Source organism: Styela clava, chromosome 13 (genome assembly GCF_964204865.1).
Source record: "Styela clava chromosome 13, kaStyClav1.hap1.2, whole genome shotgun sequence".
Lineage (NCBI taxonomy): Eukaryota > Metazoa > Chordata > Ascidiacea > Stolidobranchia > Styelidae > Styela > Styela clava.
The window spans coordinates 8,620,211-8,638,893 of NC_135262.1; the positions used below are offsets into that span (position 1 = coordinate 8,620,211).

Here is an 18,683-nt window from a genome sequence, read left to right on the forward strand (position 1 = left end):
TTTCCCTTAAATTCCCAGCACAGGACGTCATTCCCATATTGACACAGCAGCTTGACGTTTTTTGATACAACATTGAAATTCCGTGATTTTAACAAACATGAATCCCGACATCGAGATTATGAAAAGGGGTATTCCCAGTTGGAATAGTTTGAAAATAACACAAAAACGATCTTTCAATGAAAACAAATATTTGCCAATGATTTAGTGCACACTAAAATTGTTATGCGGTTTGGACCACTCTGTGTTACATAATTAACATATTGTTTCACGTGCGGTACGGAAATCTTTGGATTAAAACGGTAAGCTGTGAAGTAATGATATCATAAATTTCAGAAGATATAGGGAGTGAACTCTCACTCATCCTAGTTTTGAGGTGTGGCATGTGGCATCACAGTTTACTTCTAGACTCGAATATAATTTTATTTGATCATACAGAAAGTGGCTCATATACCAATGCAGATGGTCAGTCAAATAAACAACACATCTTTACAAGTTACAAATAGTTTTATCACTAATACCAAAATATCTACATCTAAATTTCTAGAATACTGTAGAAGTTACCATTCCTTACTGTACATTTCCGATTACATTGTTGATACAGTCCATCTATAACAGTGGTTCTCAACCTGTGGTACGCGGAAGCTTTTCAAGTGGTACGCGAGCAGATTTGGATTATTGCAACAATTAACTTTTGAGTTGGCTAAAAGATGATGAAAATATTTTCTGTTGTCTTCGTGAATGTATTCGCTGAACGGGTTTATAACGTTAGCAGTCCTTCGCCCGCTACTGCCCGCCTAAACGGAAACCAGACGTGCATGTTTTTGCCCGTTTCGGCAACGAACGGAACGTTCGAGATATCCTGATAGTGTCTTGATACGGTTCCAATACATTTGAACCCACGTACATTTGAACCCATGACAATTGCACCTGTATGCTATTGCACCTATGGAATTTTTTTTGTTTCACGGATAGTTAAACCCATACTAACCCTAACCCATGGGTTTTAGCACCCGCATATAGATTGAACCCGTGGATATACGCATGGGTTCAAATGTACGGTTACCTCTTGATACATCATACGGATGTTGCTACTGCTACCTGATGTATGTGATGGATGATCTTCATCTACTCAAGTTTTGAGGCAGATCAATTTGGATACTAGGTTGGGCAGTTCGTGATAGTGACTATCGCCGACCGAAGTGTATTCGTAAGCGTTTTGCAATAATTCAGTGGTGGCGATGATTAAAGCCTTTCAGCTCCGACGGTAGACAACACAAATTCTCTCGCGATTTTGCACGCAATTAATACGTTTTTACTGCCTATAATCAATATGTGAAACTTTGTAGGTCTAAATATGGATGTAGTGCCACATGGAAATAATATCCTAGCGCGTTTCTTGTGCCATTGTTCCCCGCCACAAAAGGGGGGTTTGAACGTCGGTGGTACTCGGCCAGAGTAAAAATTACAAAAGTGGTACGTGGTCACGAAAAAGGTTGAGAATCACTGATATAAATTCAAGCAACTTCGCACTTATTATGTTCTTTCGAACTACGCCGCGGAATTCGTAATATATATGAAAATTGTATTACTCAACACTATGGTTATTGTGACTACCGTGCTCTATTTTGCATTTAGCTTACACTTCTTTAAATCATCTAACTAAAATATATATTGGTTAAAACAGCCTCAAGCAATTTAGTATCTCTCTAATGGATATGGCATATTTTCACAGATTTCTTCTGCGCTGCAAAATACTAAATAAATAAATTGAAGATATTGTTTGTATTGTGAATGAGTGGAATACATGCATACGAATGAACTTAAAAAAACTTGCAAAAGCATATTTTGGTAACATGTCCAGTTGTGTCCATTTGTCTACTGTAAATTCAAACTTTCGATTCGTCGCTGTTCTTTTTTCAATTTAAACATCCATGTAATATTGTTCTCCTATTGGTACCGAAAAAGGGAGAATTACACTATCTTACGATGATTCATGAAGTATTTAAACTACCCTTTCGTTCACCGTCTATATATGAGAGTATATGAATGAACTACCTAAAAGTACCTTTGTTCGACCAATTCAGCTCATAGACGAATGGAATCAGTCATGTGATGACATTCTGTTTGGTCTTGGCAGTATTTGAGAATTTCGTAGATGTAATACTTCACGTCGTTACAGAAATTGGTCACTTGATTTACATAAATAAACATAAAAATTACGCTAGAGTGTTTTCATATGAGTATGAAAGATATGATCTTTCTTTTCACTTTGTTATTGGAATCCATGCTATTAATATATTTAATATTTTGAGATCCTAACGTTGACAAATTTATCATATATTTTATATGCAGTATAGCAAAATAATAATATCTGTATTGGGAATTTAAAACTGATTCTCACTGCCTTTAGTCATGTGGCAAGGACCACCGGAGGAAGACAATATCTATGAAGGTGAAATTCGATACGAAAATAATCAAGGTAATTGATGCAATTTTTTTAGTTTTTGTCGATAAAATATCTCAAAATATAAGATGTCATCATATCTCCAAGATAAATTAAAACCAAGCCACTCGCCCCGACGTCCCTTATTGTAATGTTAGTCCTGTCCATTTATTTATTGGTATATATATTTTTTATTGGGTCCAAGTCACCATCGGAAATGTGCCAAGACCTCCCCTCAGAGGCCCCCCAAGAGGACAAATACAAAGAGAGGGCGAATGCAGTAATAATCCACAGCAGCAAAACAAATCTGCTTCGTCGAATCGAGACGAACAACATGAGGCAACTATTTTAAAATTTGGGATTGTTGTTGTCGTCTTGTCTGTCCTTATTATCCTGCTGTTGGTAGGACTGTTCATACAAATTGTTCAACATCAAGGGAAGGTATTTTCATGTTTTTGTGAATTTTAAACGCATATGTATAACCATATATGGTTAAAATTTGATTTGCTGCATTTTAGATTAATATATTTATTATTATTTCCATCTCCATTTCACCCCCTCTGAGGCACCGACCAATTCAACGCTTTCCTTTTCGTCTAGCTCATTGGGACAGTTATATTATTATAAAATAATAAGACCCGTGATCTGAATCTGTTTTGCAGAAAATATGATATTAACAAATATGTTCAAGATTAAAATGACTTTAATTTGAAATAAATATAGATCTTGTTGAATGCTGAATATCAGAAAATTTGCCTCATTCTCAGATATTTCATTGTCTTTCCCCCGGAATGAATTTTTTTTTACCTGTTGACGATAATTTATGAAAGAACATTTGACTTTAACTTAATGATTATTCGTGATATTACATAAAAAAAGGGCGCGGTATGGCAGTTGTTGACTGTCAGCTTTGGTACTTTGTAATTACAAAGCTAACTTCAAATAATTTACGGAGTGTGAAAGTAGTATCTTATAGTGACGGTATTACTGCATATATAAATCGTGCAATACTAACACTCTATATGCCCAATCGTTCATGGTTGATTGCCGAACATTTGCTAGCGTGTTCAATTAGGATTTTTTCTTCTTATAAGCATGACGTAATAAACCTCTGGAACTTTCTATATTTCCCTTTACTTTTTCGGTTTAATATTAACGTCCTAGTTCTAGTTATGCAACCTTGCAGTTACATTGTTTCCTGAATTATTCATAATAGGAAAATTGTGTTACTCAATAACGTGATATCCCACGATGCTCTATGTTAGAATCTCACCTCGCTTATTCATTTTATCTCAAATTTTATCGTTTAAACGTGCTGCATAAGGCGATATTCCCGCACAAAGCAAACCAGAAATTAACCCTAATAAATTCTCTAAGAGATTGAGTTTAAAATTTTTGTTTTAGAGTGGGCTATAGTATATGTAAATAAAATTCGAAACAACTTGCAAAATTATTAATGGATTTGTGTTTTTCCAAAGATCTGCGTGTTTGCTAAGTTTTTTTAAAACTCATATAATCATCACAAAATTTACAATCCAACATATATTCAAACTTGCTGGTTGCCTGGCTGATTTTGTTTGCTTTGTACACTCCTTATTTCGAAAAACATTTATTCTTGCTTTGAATAATAGTTTTCAAAGATTTTGCATCAGAACTGAAGATTCGGCTTAATATTAATAGCCTACTTGGGATAACAAATAAAACAAACTTTATGAATTACCGACTAGCAAATCGCTTCTATATATAGCTTCCAAATATCAGAAAATTTGATAACATGACATTTTTATTTGAAAATTTGCAGCATTATGTTGGTGGAATTCTGAAAATATAAATTCTCAAGATTTGGTGAATACGCATGTATATACATGAATTATGTGAGATGGCCTATAAGTGGGTTCTCTTACTTATATATCGATTAATAAATCGAATCTATATACCACTCGGGGGAAAGATATTTACTATATAAATGACCAGTATCAGTAATTATCTATGAAGCTGGTATGACGTAGAATAATTATCAGTTTGTTTGATTGGCAAATCTCAGAAAATTAGAAACTTGGGCAATTGCGTTTATATTTCTATTGGGAATGATGTCAGAGATCCCCAGAACTTTCCATTCTTTGTTGTGAACTTTCGATATTATTCATGTTCTATATATATCTAGTTATGCAGACTTGCACTTGTTTTGTTTTCCGAAATATCAGTATTGAGAATGGAAAAACGATATTACCCAATACTGTGATATACCACCGTGCTTGAATGCTGAATTTTGATCTTACATTTTTATATATGATAAAATATAATGGTCGAAATGGACTATATTGAATGATTCAGCTTAGCTCATTCACATGCGAAAGAAGGAAGTTGACTATAACCCACGATCAATAGAGTGCGGTATGTGCGAATGAAACTGGAAACAAATAGCAAAACGATTAATGCCTTTGGTTCACTCAGATATCAGCATCATTTTGTATTTCTCTTGAAACTCATATTATTATCAAAAAATTCACGATCTAGCATCCTATATCTTAGTTTTAAATTGAAATATTATCGATGTGCGGAAATTTTAATATTTGATATAAATAAAACTGCTTTGCAAGTAATTATACGGACACTGCTGTTATTAATATGCAAGAACTGTCTGAATATTCTTTAGCCTAATGTTTGTTTATACATGTTTAGACTACAACAGGCGGGTGAGGAAATTCTGATCAACAATGTCACACAAACACATCTGTATCCAACGGTTTCACTGTTTCTTCCTTGGAGAAAACGCTGAATCAACTTGTAGCCGACAGAAAAAGCGGTCCGGTGAAATCCTGCCACGAATTGAAGAAGTTGGGTTTCAAGGCCGATGGTGTTTATTACATACAAACTGATAAGGATTATCCTAAAACCGAGGTGAATCTACTCATACATCTTACCATAGGCTAACTAGACATACAACGTAAAATACGTGAATAGATTATAGAATGCGATGTGATTTAGCGGATTTTGAAAAACAATCATGTATAGAGTGATATAATGAATATTTTGAAAAACCAAAACTCGTATCCTTTTCTAAACAAGAGAGAAATGCCCAAATCTGTGAACACGAAAGCCGAAACGAAGTAGTACGGGTAGATGGGTATCTAATACTTAAAGTAGCCTACCGTAGTCTTCCCTACTTCGTTTGACCACCAGATCGCGACTATAGCGAACGCGGAACCACTACAAAGTGCGCAGTTTTTTTTATTTTGGTGACGTCATCACCTCATATAGCGACAACAACAATCTTCAACTACTGAAACTTTCAAAGCAATTTTTATAGTATTAAAAAGAATAGCGGTTTTTTTCATAACAACACAATTCTAACAACAACAACAATGTAATGCTGGAACGGTTCATAGGTGTATTTCGTGTCCAATAAAATACACTTGAATATACCTAATTCTGATCCATTGATTGAAGGTTTACTGTGACATGACGTCTGATGGCGGTGGGTGGACTTTAGTAGCAAGTGTGCACGAATCAAATATTTCCGTGAAATGCGGATTAGATGATCTGTGGTCAAGATATGGTCTGATAAATGAAGTGACATATCCAGGTAAATAGGATTCGAATAATTCACAGCTTATCAACTGAATCTTCCTTTTGCTCAATGCTGTTCGATCTACTTGTTCGCAAATATAAAACAAATTGTTTATTATTTTCCCCCTATTTCAAACAGACAAGACCAACTGGGAAGGTCATAACACTTTTGGAAATCTTTTCAAATGTACTTCAGATGACTACAAAAATGATGCATATCATAATATGCAGGTATTAATTTTTTATCATATTATACAAATACTTGTTATATTGCTATGAATGACAACATACATTTGCCCGTGATACGTATTAAAAATATACTTCATTGTTTCAGGTTGAAAACATCATGATTTGGCACGTTCCTTCTAAATTATCGTTGACTACAATGAAGCAAGAAGCCTACCTTCGTTATAGAACAACCAATAAGTTTATGAAAAATTACGGTGGAAACTTGAAGAATCTATACGAAAAGCATTTCCCGTTGAAGAAATTAGGTTTAAATCTTGCTTTCTACTTAGTAAAGATTGCTGTTAACATTGAATGATTTTTGTCATGTAGTCATCAAAATTACGTGAAAGTGTGATTATAATATATATTCAATATAGACATTAATTTTGGTCCCATTTTTGCTAAAATCCATCTGAAAATTTTTATATTCACAGACAGTCCAGCTGAAGATGTTCTTGAAGCTTTGGCAAAAAAGGCGGGAAATATTAGAAGACAAATACCAGATTGGTACGACTACACATACGGAGACAATCCTACCCAAATAAACGATGAAAAAATGTACTCGCCATATGGAAATCAGGTATCAATTACATTCCACCGTAACCTCATGTCTTGGACTCGCTCACTCTCAGCGCGAACTGTTTCTGTTAGCGGTAGGGTTAGGGTAGTGGTTCCCAACCTTTTTTATATCTCGGCACACTATTGAGCTCTTTAAATCACCTATCACAAAACATGAACATTTTCTACTTAATAACTATTGATTAATAGTTATTAGTTACCAATATTATACCTGTTTTCTCACAATAATAAAAAGCACGAGAGCGCATTCGGAGCACCTCACATAATTGGTAAAGATGGGCGGCCGCACGGGTAATACGTGGTCTTATTACGAACGTCGAAGTTTGGATTTATTATTACAGAGTGAATTCGGGATTTTATTCCGATTTTTATCTCTTGCGTATTAAATAGTGAATAAAAACCCTGCAAAGTCCTTGCGTGAATCCTGAATATTATTTTGAGTTCGAATGGTAATTTGAGAAATCTGCAATAATGGCAATTCCACTAGTCAAATAGCAATTCCTTGGTGAAATTTGGGAAAAATTTCGCAAGAAGGTAGCTACTAGCTATTCGAGTGTTATAATTGCAGCGCTTATTGAGCATTGTGCAAAGTGAAGTGTACAGTCTCTATAAAATCTGAACAAATTAATCTAAGCATCATCAGTTATCTTTTATGGAATTTAACCTACGAATACATTAATATTTGATATAGAAAACCTAAGCCTACCTTCAGCTCAATTTGGCGAAACACGGTAAAATATTATTTATCTTTTACTTATTTGTGATCTATACAGAATGGATGGAGACAGATCCTTAGTCAAAACCAAAACTTCTCAACCGTTTATCATGATCAATGTTATATCAAACGAAGACAGAGTGATCAAATATTACAACACGCTAGTGAGTTTTCTTTACTTGGTTTAACTTAAATGCAAAGCCTGGGGAAATTTCGAATGGCTAAGAATCAGGAGTTGGATAAAAAAAATTTCATCCTATAGCAAATTGAATATTGTGATAGTGATTAACGTCCTAAAGTCATTATCCATTTTCGTCCAGTTTCTGTGCTAAATCATTAACACATAAATGCACAACGTTGAACCTCGTTTTGGATCTGCGGTTTTCGTTATAGGTACTGATCATAACTTCATAAGTTATATTGAGCTTGACGACAAGTGATTCGAACGAACTACCGATATTGCATATATGTATATAAATGTTTGTTTTGTGATTTGAAAATCATAGCACTCAAATTTTATTGAAATAAACAGCACGATTTTAGAGCAAACCCATGTCTAAAACACAACATATCTAACCGCTCTGTCAGAATTTTCCTCTGAAAAAAAGTATGAACACCAAGAAAATATTTTACAGATCAAATCACGACGAAACAACGATGAGGACATAGTCAGTCAGTTGCAGAACAACGTTACCAACGGAAATTATAAACTGCAGTATAACTTGATCCAATTCTCTTACGAAAACCAACCAACTCCGGTTGAATTTCATTTCATCGTGTATAACGTTGCAGTAAGTACACGTTGAAGCACATAATTATAAACATTGAAAATATGTAATTTTCACCGCAGCTACACCTACCACCGACAACAAAGCAGACAATTATTTGCATAATGTCATTAATCTCTTTGCAAGATAATGCATTCATACATCTGTATATCATAGAATACCTTGCATTTTTTCTGACTCGACAAAACTGAATTCCTATTCGTTTTTCAAATAAATTTAACCATAGTCCGAATTTCGTTTTTAGTAATCCAACGAAAAGTTTTTTTTCTTAAGCTATAGATATTTTTATTACAGAAGTAATGCATAAATAATATTTTTTTTTTATCTAGAAGTGGAGTTCAGTCGAACCATCTTCGTTCGAGCTCACGTACTCTCGCATTAGGGGTGAATACAGAAACAGCAGGTTTCAAATCGACGGTAGCCCCTCTAACATGATTATGGGGTATTTGCTCCTTAGTAGGTAAAGATTTCTGTGTTGCTGATACAAAATAAAAACTGGGTTTATCAATAATTAAAATATTCGTGCTTGTTTTCAATAATAGGGAAAATGGAAGCAACGTGACAATAACTCAATCTGACGCCGTTGCAAGCATTATATTGAACGCAATTATGTCCGTGGATGATCTGTTCAATGGTATTTTTTTTTATTTCACTGCAATGCTAATTGAGTTATCGTTGTTTGATTACTGTACGTTATCTTTTTAAAATTATTGATATTATGTCTTTCAGAGTATCCGGAAAATTCCCTTCTGGTTCCAATCACTATTGACAAAGGAAGCAATGATCAAATCATGGAGATGATACCACCGATTTACAGAGCTCATGTCGAGCCGGGATATCTGCAGTTTCGTGCCTACAATTTGACGGGATACCCCAATGCGTTATGTCCAGGTGTGAAGTAAGTGTTCTCAAGTCATATTTGCGTTATTTCTTTCACCTTGTATAGTAAATGTGTAAAAGAGTAATATAAAAAACATTCCCCAAACCGAAGAAACGAGAATATTTATTATCCAAGTTAAAAACCTACGCGCGGTGGAAGCTGTGTTTAGGGATAAAAATGTAAAACAACAATTTATGTTTCAGGGTTAAATCAATCTCACCTGAATATTTATGCATTGGGGGTTTATCAAACGATGCAACAAAATATGCAACATGCGGTGACTTTGCAGGTATGATATAAAAGAGTGAGAAGTTGAAATAAATATTATTAGCGCACGTAATCTGCTGCTAATCAATACATCTCACTAAATGACACCATGTTTGATATTGATACTACAATAAGATTCCATTACATACTTTTTCAGGATGGGGAGGAAAATCAAATGACATCATCGCACAGTCGTCTGCAAACGGATCCGCCCATTCAAAAGATGATATTTCGTCTTCCATCCTCATATTTTATCGTTAGTGTATTAGCATGTCTCTAAAATACACCTTTGTCATTTAAAATCCATTCTACGCGGGAAAATAAAAAGGGACATAAACAAACAGCCTTCAAATATACGAGATTTAAAAGGTGAACACAAGGCTAAATATTTCCATTCGATTGTAGATTTTATTGCGAAAATATCAAATCCTTCAGACTTTAAAATTTTATTTACATCATCAAAAAAGAAAAAAATATTTAAACAACGAGATTACCGACAAGCAACAAGCGATTTACCAAAAAATTATGAAAATGCAATGTTATGTTCATGTGACTACATCTTCCTCGAGACTTGGTGTTAAAATTGTTTGTCTATTATACCACTTTTTACGTTTCCGAGTAGGATGAATTTTTGTTAATGACCAAGATTATTGATTGTGTATAAATCATAACTTGCTCTTTTTTGCTATCGTTAGATTACTTTTGTATATCAAACATGCTTGTTGTAACGCAAAAAACACATGTTATACGTTGATCTGATAATAATTTTAAATTTTTTTCCGACTGCCTTTGGTACTTCGGAGTTGCTAGAACTTTTTTTTCTATGCTCTGTTTTATACGGAATTTTAATATTCGCACTAGAATTCTTCTTTTTTTGTTTTCTTCAAAATTTACTGCGATTGGAGGCTTGCGCCAGAAGAGGTTTTGTATTTTTCTCTTGTAATGTATCAGTTCTTATTTCAACGAGTTTTTTATTTGTATTTTCCGAACGAGTGCAACTTTATCGCTTTATCGATGGATATACAATTCCATTTAACAAAAGCATCCCACGAAACATTTAAACATATATATTTATATTCCAATAATTTTTCAGAATTGTATATATATATATACATGTATTTCCCTCAGTTTTTAAGTTAAGCCCTTTATCAATACCAACTCAAAATTTACCCCAATTTGAATCAAAATTATGAAAACAATGTTAATTTTTTCCAAATTTTTAATTATGATTCGAGTAGGAACAAATGATGCAATTTAAGTTTTCGTAATCTTGTTTTTGTTCAGCAATTATAAATTAGAATTCATTCCCCAAATAGGCTACTTAATTAAATCTATGCTCTGAAATCAACGAATCATTTAAATATTTATAATTACAGTATTGGGAATTACATGACACGATTTCGATAAACGTGTATACTTTTCAATAGAGTGATATAGTTTTTAGATTGATGTTTGTAGGATTGTATTCTGTATATGGTCAAAAACTACAAATAAAGATGAAACATCTAAATATTCAAACATCTATTCATCCCCACTGGGGGTAACTTACCGGCTGTGATTGTTGGAACAGAGTCGGTTTACGATTTTGTCAACTAAACCTTGTTAATCATGTCTAATAACTGGTGGTAGTGGTAGAGTATGATTTGAATGCAATGAATGCTTATTACTTCAACGATTTTTTTCCCGTGTGCATATATAATATATTAAATTACATATGAATTGAGTTTTGAGTGAAAGTTTATTAAGAACTCCAACGTATGTCTCACAAACGATCGGTGTGGCACAGAAATTCTCAACCTCGATGAGTCCGCGGCCCACCTTCAATTTTATTAACATTGCAGCTAAATAAGACGCAAAATTGCCGTGTGAACACCGAATCGAGGATCAAAATGTTAACTTGAGCCACTCTAACGGTATAAATAACGACATATCCGATTCCAGTGCGTTTCCATGAATTTGACAAAAATTCGGTTCGAGCGCGAAGAAGGAAATGGAAAATTCCGCCCAGATGAATCATGCAGCCACACAAACTGATGTGAACAGAAAATGTAAAATGCTTTGAGTTTTGACTCTACATTTCTCTCAACATTTTTACAGCCCGGAGTTGGAAGGCAAAATAATTTTTAATCCGAAGTCACGAGTTGAAGCCAAAATAGTATGAAGACGAATTTGTAAATCAAGTTCAAACGAGCGATAAAACATAAACCATGCATGTATATGATAATACAACACGTTCTACTCCGGAAATACATTAATAGAACATAAGCGCAAAGTTTATATTCATTACGAGCAGAATATGCCGCATTAAAATGCAATACTATGCTTTACAAGACTTATTTTGTAAATGCGCTATTATTAGACCACATGCCATTCAGCTCAATCTATTTCAAGATTGGAGGCGAAGTTAGACTGTAGCCTATCTATTGAACCTCCATCATTTTTAACAAGATAACGGCGAAGAAAAGATTGGTCAAAAATATCAACGAAATTTTGCTACAAAGTTGTTATGATTTGACCATGCTATTATTGAAATATAAATTTTTTTTATTATAATTAAATTTCAATCGTGATATGCATGCAGGAGCGGAGAGTCGGCGGATGTAATGCACATACATTCTATTTATATATATACATTTTTGTTGTGCGATTTCTGATGCCTTTCGTACGGTATAATATTTGATACTAGCATTTGCACATCAAATGTTTTTGTTGAAAATTACCATATTCTTAGTAATCCATTGCTTGTACTGTTCTGTCCGTATTTTAATTGTGCCACAAGGGGAATAAGACTTAAAATACGATGATGTCAATAGTTCATAGCGACAAAAGATCGAAAATTTCATGCTACGTGACATTGCCAAGTCTATCTTATTCCGGATACAGTGACGAAATATATCGATTGAGTCTTGCAAAGCTACATTACGCGGAAGCTTGGTTAAACTTAAGTTGTATATGTGGAATACTATTTTGCTCTTTTGTCGCACGAATATTTTTCTTAGCAGATAAGTAAAAGTGTACTTAAAAATTTATAATTTCTAATCAGTGGAGAAGTTTGTTTGTGAGATTAAGTTCGATACGAATAAAATGACTGATGTGACTTGGTTTACCAATTCTTTGACTGAAGAAGATCAATGTCCTCGAGACCCGTAAGTTGGCTTTACAATTTATTCACACGATTTTTACAAAACAAAGCAGAGTCGTCACTAGTTTTTATGATTTTGGCGGTTAACTGGATAGCTAATAGCATACATATTGCATATATATATATGCTCATAAATGATTTTCATATATTTTGCTAAATGGCGTTATCCCCCAGAGAAAAAAAAACAACCAACTCTTTTTTGCCTATATATTGGCGGTTTTGGCGATGACTATTTTTGCTGTCGCTATTTTTTGCCATTAGGATTCTGGTATATTGTCTGGAAAATGAGGCAATTGTGCAGCGTTTTGCTTCGGAACTGGACACAATGCCAATACTCCACGATTAATGTATTGAATGAACGTCTTTTATGATGGAATGAGACAGTTTGAGTTTCGAGAACCTTTATTACAATGCGAAAGCGTAAACATAAGTGGAGTCTCGGACAACATGTAATCTGTGTACATTCCTAAATTTTAAGGTACACGAACGCAGGTTATGTTTTATAAGCCATTAAAATGAAATTCAAGCGCTATAAAAGTGCAAGCGCTACAATCCTGTGTGGAACTACTTTCTGCGATCAAGAAATGTCGAGAAGGCAAAATGCGAAACGTGTGAACAGCACAACTCCATAGGTGATGCGTTGTTCTTTTTACGAAATTCATTGCAGAAAAAGTATTAAATGGTCAATGGTCATTTCGCAAAGGCATGAATATGTATATATTTTCAATTTTGCCCGTTTTCCTGAATGACCGATAAGTAAATACGATTTGTTTCACTTGATAAATCCCGCTCTTCTGAAACCATATTCTGTGACTTACACAGTTTGCCTGTTTTCACTACTGGAGAGGAGATGCCGATTTCTTTGTTTTTCCCTTCTTCATTCATTTTCCCATAATACCGTCTTAAGTATCTGGAACATTTCTATCGTCTTTCAGTGGACTTTTTCTCCGCTGTAAACTAGCTTTTTTGGATACTTCTCGCCCAAAAAAATTGCTAAAAATGGATTTTCTTTATGTTTGTGATTTTATTCATATCGCACAGTACCACAAAAATCTCGTAAAATCGATCCTCTAACAATAAAAATATCCGGAGAATACGAGATATCCGTTATCCGGATAGTAAAATAGATATCCAGACTAACCCTTGTCGTCACGTGTGTACCTACTCGAAAGAGGAAGATTTCAATCCAAATCAAAGCTGAAATAACGAGTTTATTACAATAACGAGCTCTTGTATATAAAAATTCTTTACTAAACTGTTTTATATGACGTCATCACTAGTATGCACTGATTTATAGAAACGTTGACAATGTGAAGTAGTCGTTTCTAAACATCACTATCGGGCGAACAACAATACAGCCTAGTATTTCATAAAAATCAAATTTGGGAATCCTTACTTGATGCAAAAATGAATTATTAACAGCTCGAAACTAATATACATTTTCAATTGTATTCAAGTGAAATTATGTATGTTATTCTCCATGCAAAAATGGTCTCCAGCTTCTTACTTTTTTAACACTAAAATCTTCTTGTTTGCTTTCCGATCGCTTTATTCAATTCTCTTTCTACAACAAAGGTGGTCACGAAGTTATGATGTTTACAGAACAGCATGTGAAACATGTCACGTTCCAACGAGGTCTGAAATCTACTTTGACAAGTCAAATTCTAAATTAGAGGTGAGTGCGAAGTCGATTTACTTTTTTTGTATGTGGAATAGTAAAGAGCCGACAATAGACTTTAGTCATTCGAAACCTATGCCACCCGCGAAAAATAAAAGTGGCATAAACGAAACAATTTAAACATTAGCTCTCACGGGGAATATGATCAACTGGGCAGAAATTCGCATTTTTTGTGATTTTGTAGTTATCTTTTATTGCAAAGGTGGGCAGTTTTATATATACCGTGATTTTTAGATATTTCACGATATTTTTATGACGATAAACATGGTCAAGTTTGTTGATAATCGTACATTTAAACTAAATCCTAATTGAAATGTTAGCCAATAGGTAGAATAAGTTGTATACAAAGTAAACTAAAAACAAGAGGGATAAACAACCCCAACCTATTACTCTGTTACATAAGGTCAATAGCGGTACAGCTCAACTTCACTAACTAAAATAGGTCTTTCATTAAATGCCAAACGACGGTTCGCCAGTATGTTGTGGTCCCGGTGTTATTGTTGCTAAATAAGAAGCACGAGCAGTTGGCGAGCAAATTTCACAGACCACAACGCGTTGGCAGAATGTCATGGTATATAGCAGGGGTGGCCAACACGTCGATCGCGATCGACCGACACGTCTCGACCATCGATCACGTGTGATGTTGAAGGATTTTTTATTGAAATGCCCCCCAAAATTGCCCCCAGCCAGTTGTGTGTTTTGCAACAGGAAGAATACAGTAGTTAACATGCGCAAAATACAATATACACATACGTACAGTATAAAGCATATTATCACGTAACAAATACAAGTTTTTCCGCTGCCTAGGTTTAAAAATGAAGTGCTGAATATCGCGTGTCTAGACTGACAAACGATCCTACAATACCTTCCGCAGTATGCGAAAGTTATTGTCGCACTCCAAGAGTAGTGTGATAAATTTTATTCGCAATGGTAGCAGTGGCATCAAAATGCCCAATTTGTCCTAATTCTAAGCGAAGAATCGCGGTTGGGGGAAATTGTAAATTAGATACTGAAGTTTGAGCAGTCACGTAACATTCATGGCTTAAGAATATTTATTTTTTGCTGTTTGAATAATACTTGGCAAGGTTTCTTGAAGTATTTTCAACACTAACGACTAAAAATTAGACACGCCCTCTATTTAAATTATATGATTTGAATGAATCTTGAATAAATAATGAAACATTTACTCCGGGTACAATTAAATAATCAAATCAACAACGTAAATGTAACGTAAAAAATACAAATTTTGTGTCGATTTTAATGATATTGTGCCCACAAAGCCTTCTTATTGGCAGCGGTGGAATTTTTTGTATGCGTGTGTGCAGTTATCTGCACATTCAGTGTACATTCATTTTTGTGTAGGACCTTGTTAACGATCAGTCGATCTATTTTGAATATTTTAGTCGATCGCGGTCGAAAGGTTGGCCACCCCTGGTATAGAGGAAGAGAGAAGCCAGCGGAAACACCACGCCCATTAAAATTTCAATGAACGATTATCAAAAATGTTGACCATGTTTATCATGATAAAAATATATAAAAAATATTCTATCATTGAAAATGAACACGTCCCCAATGGAAGATAATTGGAAAATTACAAACAATTCTAATTTCTGCTCTGACGATCACATTTCCGATAAGAGCTATGCCTTATGCCACTTTATTTTCTGCGCTTAGGCTGGGTTTTGAATGACTAAGCTAAGGTCTAATGCACATATCATTTAAACGCCTTTCGCAATAACTTGTATGTATCGGCCATACCAATTTAAAACATATTTTTGATATTTTTCACAGGAAGCAACAATTCGTCCAAAGAGCATTGTCAACTTTCAGGAAGAGTCGTTCGCCAGAAAAGTTCAAAACTAGATTTAGAGTCTTGTACATTTAAGCATTCAATTATGTATACATGGTAAACATATTTTTCAGCAATGTAGTTAATAAACTACGCATGAATATCTTTCCATTAACACAAAATATATTCTATAATGTACAAGAAATTAGTATTTTTCAACTATTTTCAAACGCCTGATCAGTTTCAAGGTCAGCCAAGCCAAGCTTATTTTTCCAATCAGAAAAAATCTGCTCTCCATAAAAAATTGCGAGTAAAAAAGTGAACAAAGTTTTCCTGTTGAACAGAAACCGCAGTGAAAAGATAGTTCACGAGAATATGACAGAGAATGGTAAATAAGGAGCATACATCCCATTATTTAATAAGATATTGATTATATACATCAACCCTGTATGAGGCGTTTTCTTTATGCATAATTTCGAATAGGTGTCACAGTTTCGAAAGATGTGACTACTGTGGTTGTAATGTAGATAAATCAGAAGACTCAAGGATTCCGGATTGGTTGTTTATTGTACGGCAACTCCAATATCAACCTAAAACAGCATAACAGATTACATCACTAATGAACTGGAAACACCACCGACCTCCAGCCCGACGGCCGGAGAAAAGAGAGTGAACGACACAGTTGTACTCTTTCGTGTGGAGAGTGGTCGGAGTCCAGATTCGACAAAGCAGCATTAAATAAGGGTGAACATAACTGTTTATAAATATATATATCTATACACACAATATAAACACGGACACTTTAGTCCGCGTCATAGGCACAAAGTAAATTACAATGCGAAAAAAATGCAGTGAACTGATTTTATTCAATAGTTAGAAGAATTTATAACTAAATTACCACAACTATCAGTCCACTTAGCTAACACGAATGGGCGGTAGCATTCATGCCACTGGCAGCTAACACAGATAATCGTAGTTATATTTTAGAACCATACTACTGTGGAGCAACAGTTTACAAAGTACCAACAGTAGCTCATGGCCAAACTGATTTTTTTTTTCAACTTTAGTAAAGGGTAGAAGCGGAGTAATATCCGAGTCCAACGGATTTCGAGGATCATGCTATCTTGTGCGGTGCTTGAATGAAGTTGCTCCTGCGTCTATAACGGGTATTGTACCGGTACCAACTACAGTCAATAATGTGCGTGTACTGGCGTGAAATATTTATTTGTGTAAATACTGAGTCCCGGAGTTTCAGGGAAGGCACTGTTTACCGTGTAAAATTAATCGACGCAAAAATTTCCTGTATACATCGGTTCCATTATCTTTGCACCCATGGACAATTGCACCCACGAAACTGTCCACCCATGAGTATTTGAACCCACAGTCATTTACACCCATGAACATTTGCAGTTTGCACCCGCCTACATTTGACATCATTATGACGCAATATTATAAATAGTAGGAACGTGCTGTAAATGTAAACAGCTTGTTTTATATAAATCCTGCTTTCGCCAAGTCGAGGTAGTTTCTCGCTCTCTTATCTTTTTTTTTTTCAAAGAACCTCTTTTTTGTCTTGAACAATGGGTTTAAAACTGACTTGATTACTGCGTACTTCTTTTGTTCCACCACGCCCCCGACCAGTATCTACGCCACGTGTTTACTTGGAGATAATCTGAGATTTGACAAGTATCTGGTCTGGAATAAATCAAGAAGTAAAAATATGGATATAATAGTGCATATAATGCGATTAAATATATTATTGATAGGATATCTATTTAAAATATACAATGAAAATTATGCTAAATTGGGTTAACGTTATTGAAACGCATCTGGCTAACGAAAGTACCAAGTTTTTGGGCATTTGTTCTGGCAGGGCACCTCCGCACAGTATCTGTAATGTATCCAGCGATTGCAATGAAGCACTGTATGATTGTGTTAAAGAGGTATAAACATTCGATGGAAAATATTTTGACATGATGAATTTTCCATACCAATAATATAACGTTAAACTTAAAAATGTACGTGATAATTCTAATGGAACATCTTATCGGTAAATATAATGAGTAAACAAGAAAATTAATGACAAAACCTTTGAAAAAGGTGTGTGTAACGTTATATAGAATATAGATGACATGGCTGAATGCTTTTATATTTGTTCCTGCTTGACACTCTTTGGCACACTGTTTCAGTGAAAGGCTTTGACACACTGTTGCGGTGAAAGGCATAAATAATCATACTTACATAATTTTTTGTGGCAAAAACTTTGAGCCTATGTATACCTCAGAACTATGAATGATTATTTATGCCTTTCACCGCAACAGTGTGTCAAAGCCTTTCACTGCAACAGTGTGCCAAAGAGTGTCAAGCAGGAACAAATATAAATGCATTCAGCCATGTCATCTATCCAATTTGGTGGTCATAAACTAAACATCTTTAAACTTTCGGTTCTCAACTTCCTTGACATTGTGCATTTAAGTGTGGAACAATGATAACAGAACTTTTGGGAAATAAACTATGACATGCATATCAAAAATAAAATAATTATTAGATCTAATAATTAGACTGTTATATTATCAATTAATACATATCGCAACAAAAATATCC

At 34.5% G+C, this 18,683-nt stretch overlaps 2 protein-coding genes and 1 long non-coding RNA gene across 4 annotated transcripts; all 3 read left to right on the forward strand.

Annotated features, from left to right (window-relative positions):
* The first annotated feature begins 2,350 nt into the window (after positions 1 to 2,350).
* Positions 2,351 to 7,616, forward strand: LOC120333110 (intelectin-1a-like). Its single transcript, XM_078119419.1, has 8 exons — positions 2,351 to 2,479; positions 2,649 to 2,884; positions 5,126 to 5,344; positions 5,894 to 6,029; positions 6,153 to 6,244; positions 6,348 to 6,507; positions 6,676 to 6,894; positions 7,594 to 7,616. The coding sequence occupies exons 4-8, from the start codon at positions 5,906 to 5,908 to the stop codon at positions 7,614 to 7,616; spliced, it is 618 nt and encodes a 205-aa protein (XP_077975545.1). The 5' UTR covers positions 2,351 to 2,479; positions 2,649 to 2,884; positions 5,126 to 5,344; positions 5,894 to 5,905.
* Positions 7,599 to 11,168, forward strand: LOC120332549 (uncharacterized). Its single transcript, XM_078119310.1, has 7 exons — positions 7,599 to 7,699; positions 8,171 to 8,326; positions 8,653 to 8,783; positions 8,866 to 8,957; positions 9,053 to 9,221; positions 9,407 to 9,492; positions 9,628 to 11,168. The coding sequence occupies exons 1-7, from the start codon at positions 7,646 to 7,648 to the stop codon at positions 9,729 to 9,731; spliced, it is 792 nt and encodes a 263-aa protein (XP_077975436.1). The 5' UTR covers positions 7,599 to 7,645; the 3' UTR covers positions 9,732 to 11,168.
* Positions 11,169 to 12,234: 1,066 nt separating this feature from the next.
* LOC144431317 (uncharacterized) lies at positions 12,235 to 17,768 on the forward strand. 2 transcript variants are annotated; one of them, XR_013479939.1, is made up of 3 exons: positions 12,235 to 12,616; positions 14,215 to 14,287; positions 16,082 to 17,768. It is a non-coding gene; the product is annotated as an uncharacterized LOC144431317 (long non-coding RNA). The 2 variants fall into 2 exon arrangements; XR_013479938.1 differs by having other exon boundaries at positions 12,377 to 12,616; positions 14,188 to 14,287.
* The last annotated feature ends 915 nt before the right edge of the window (positions 17,769 to 18,683 follow it).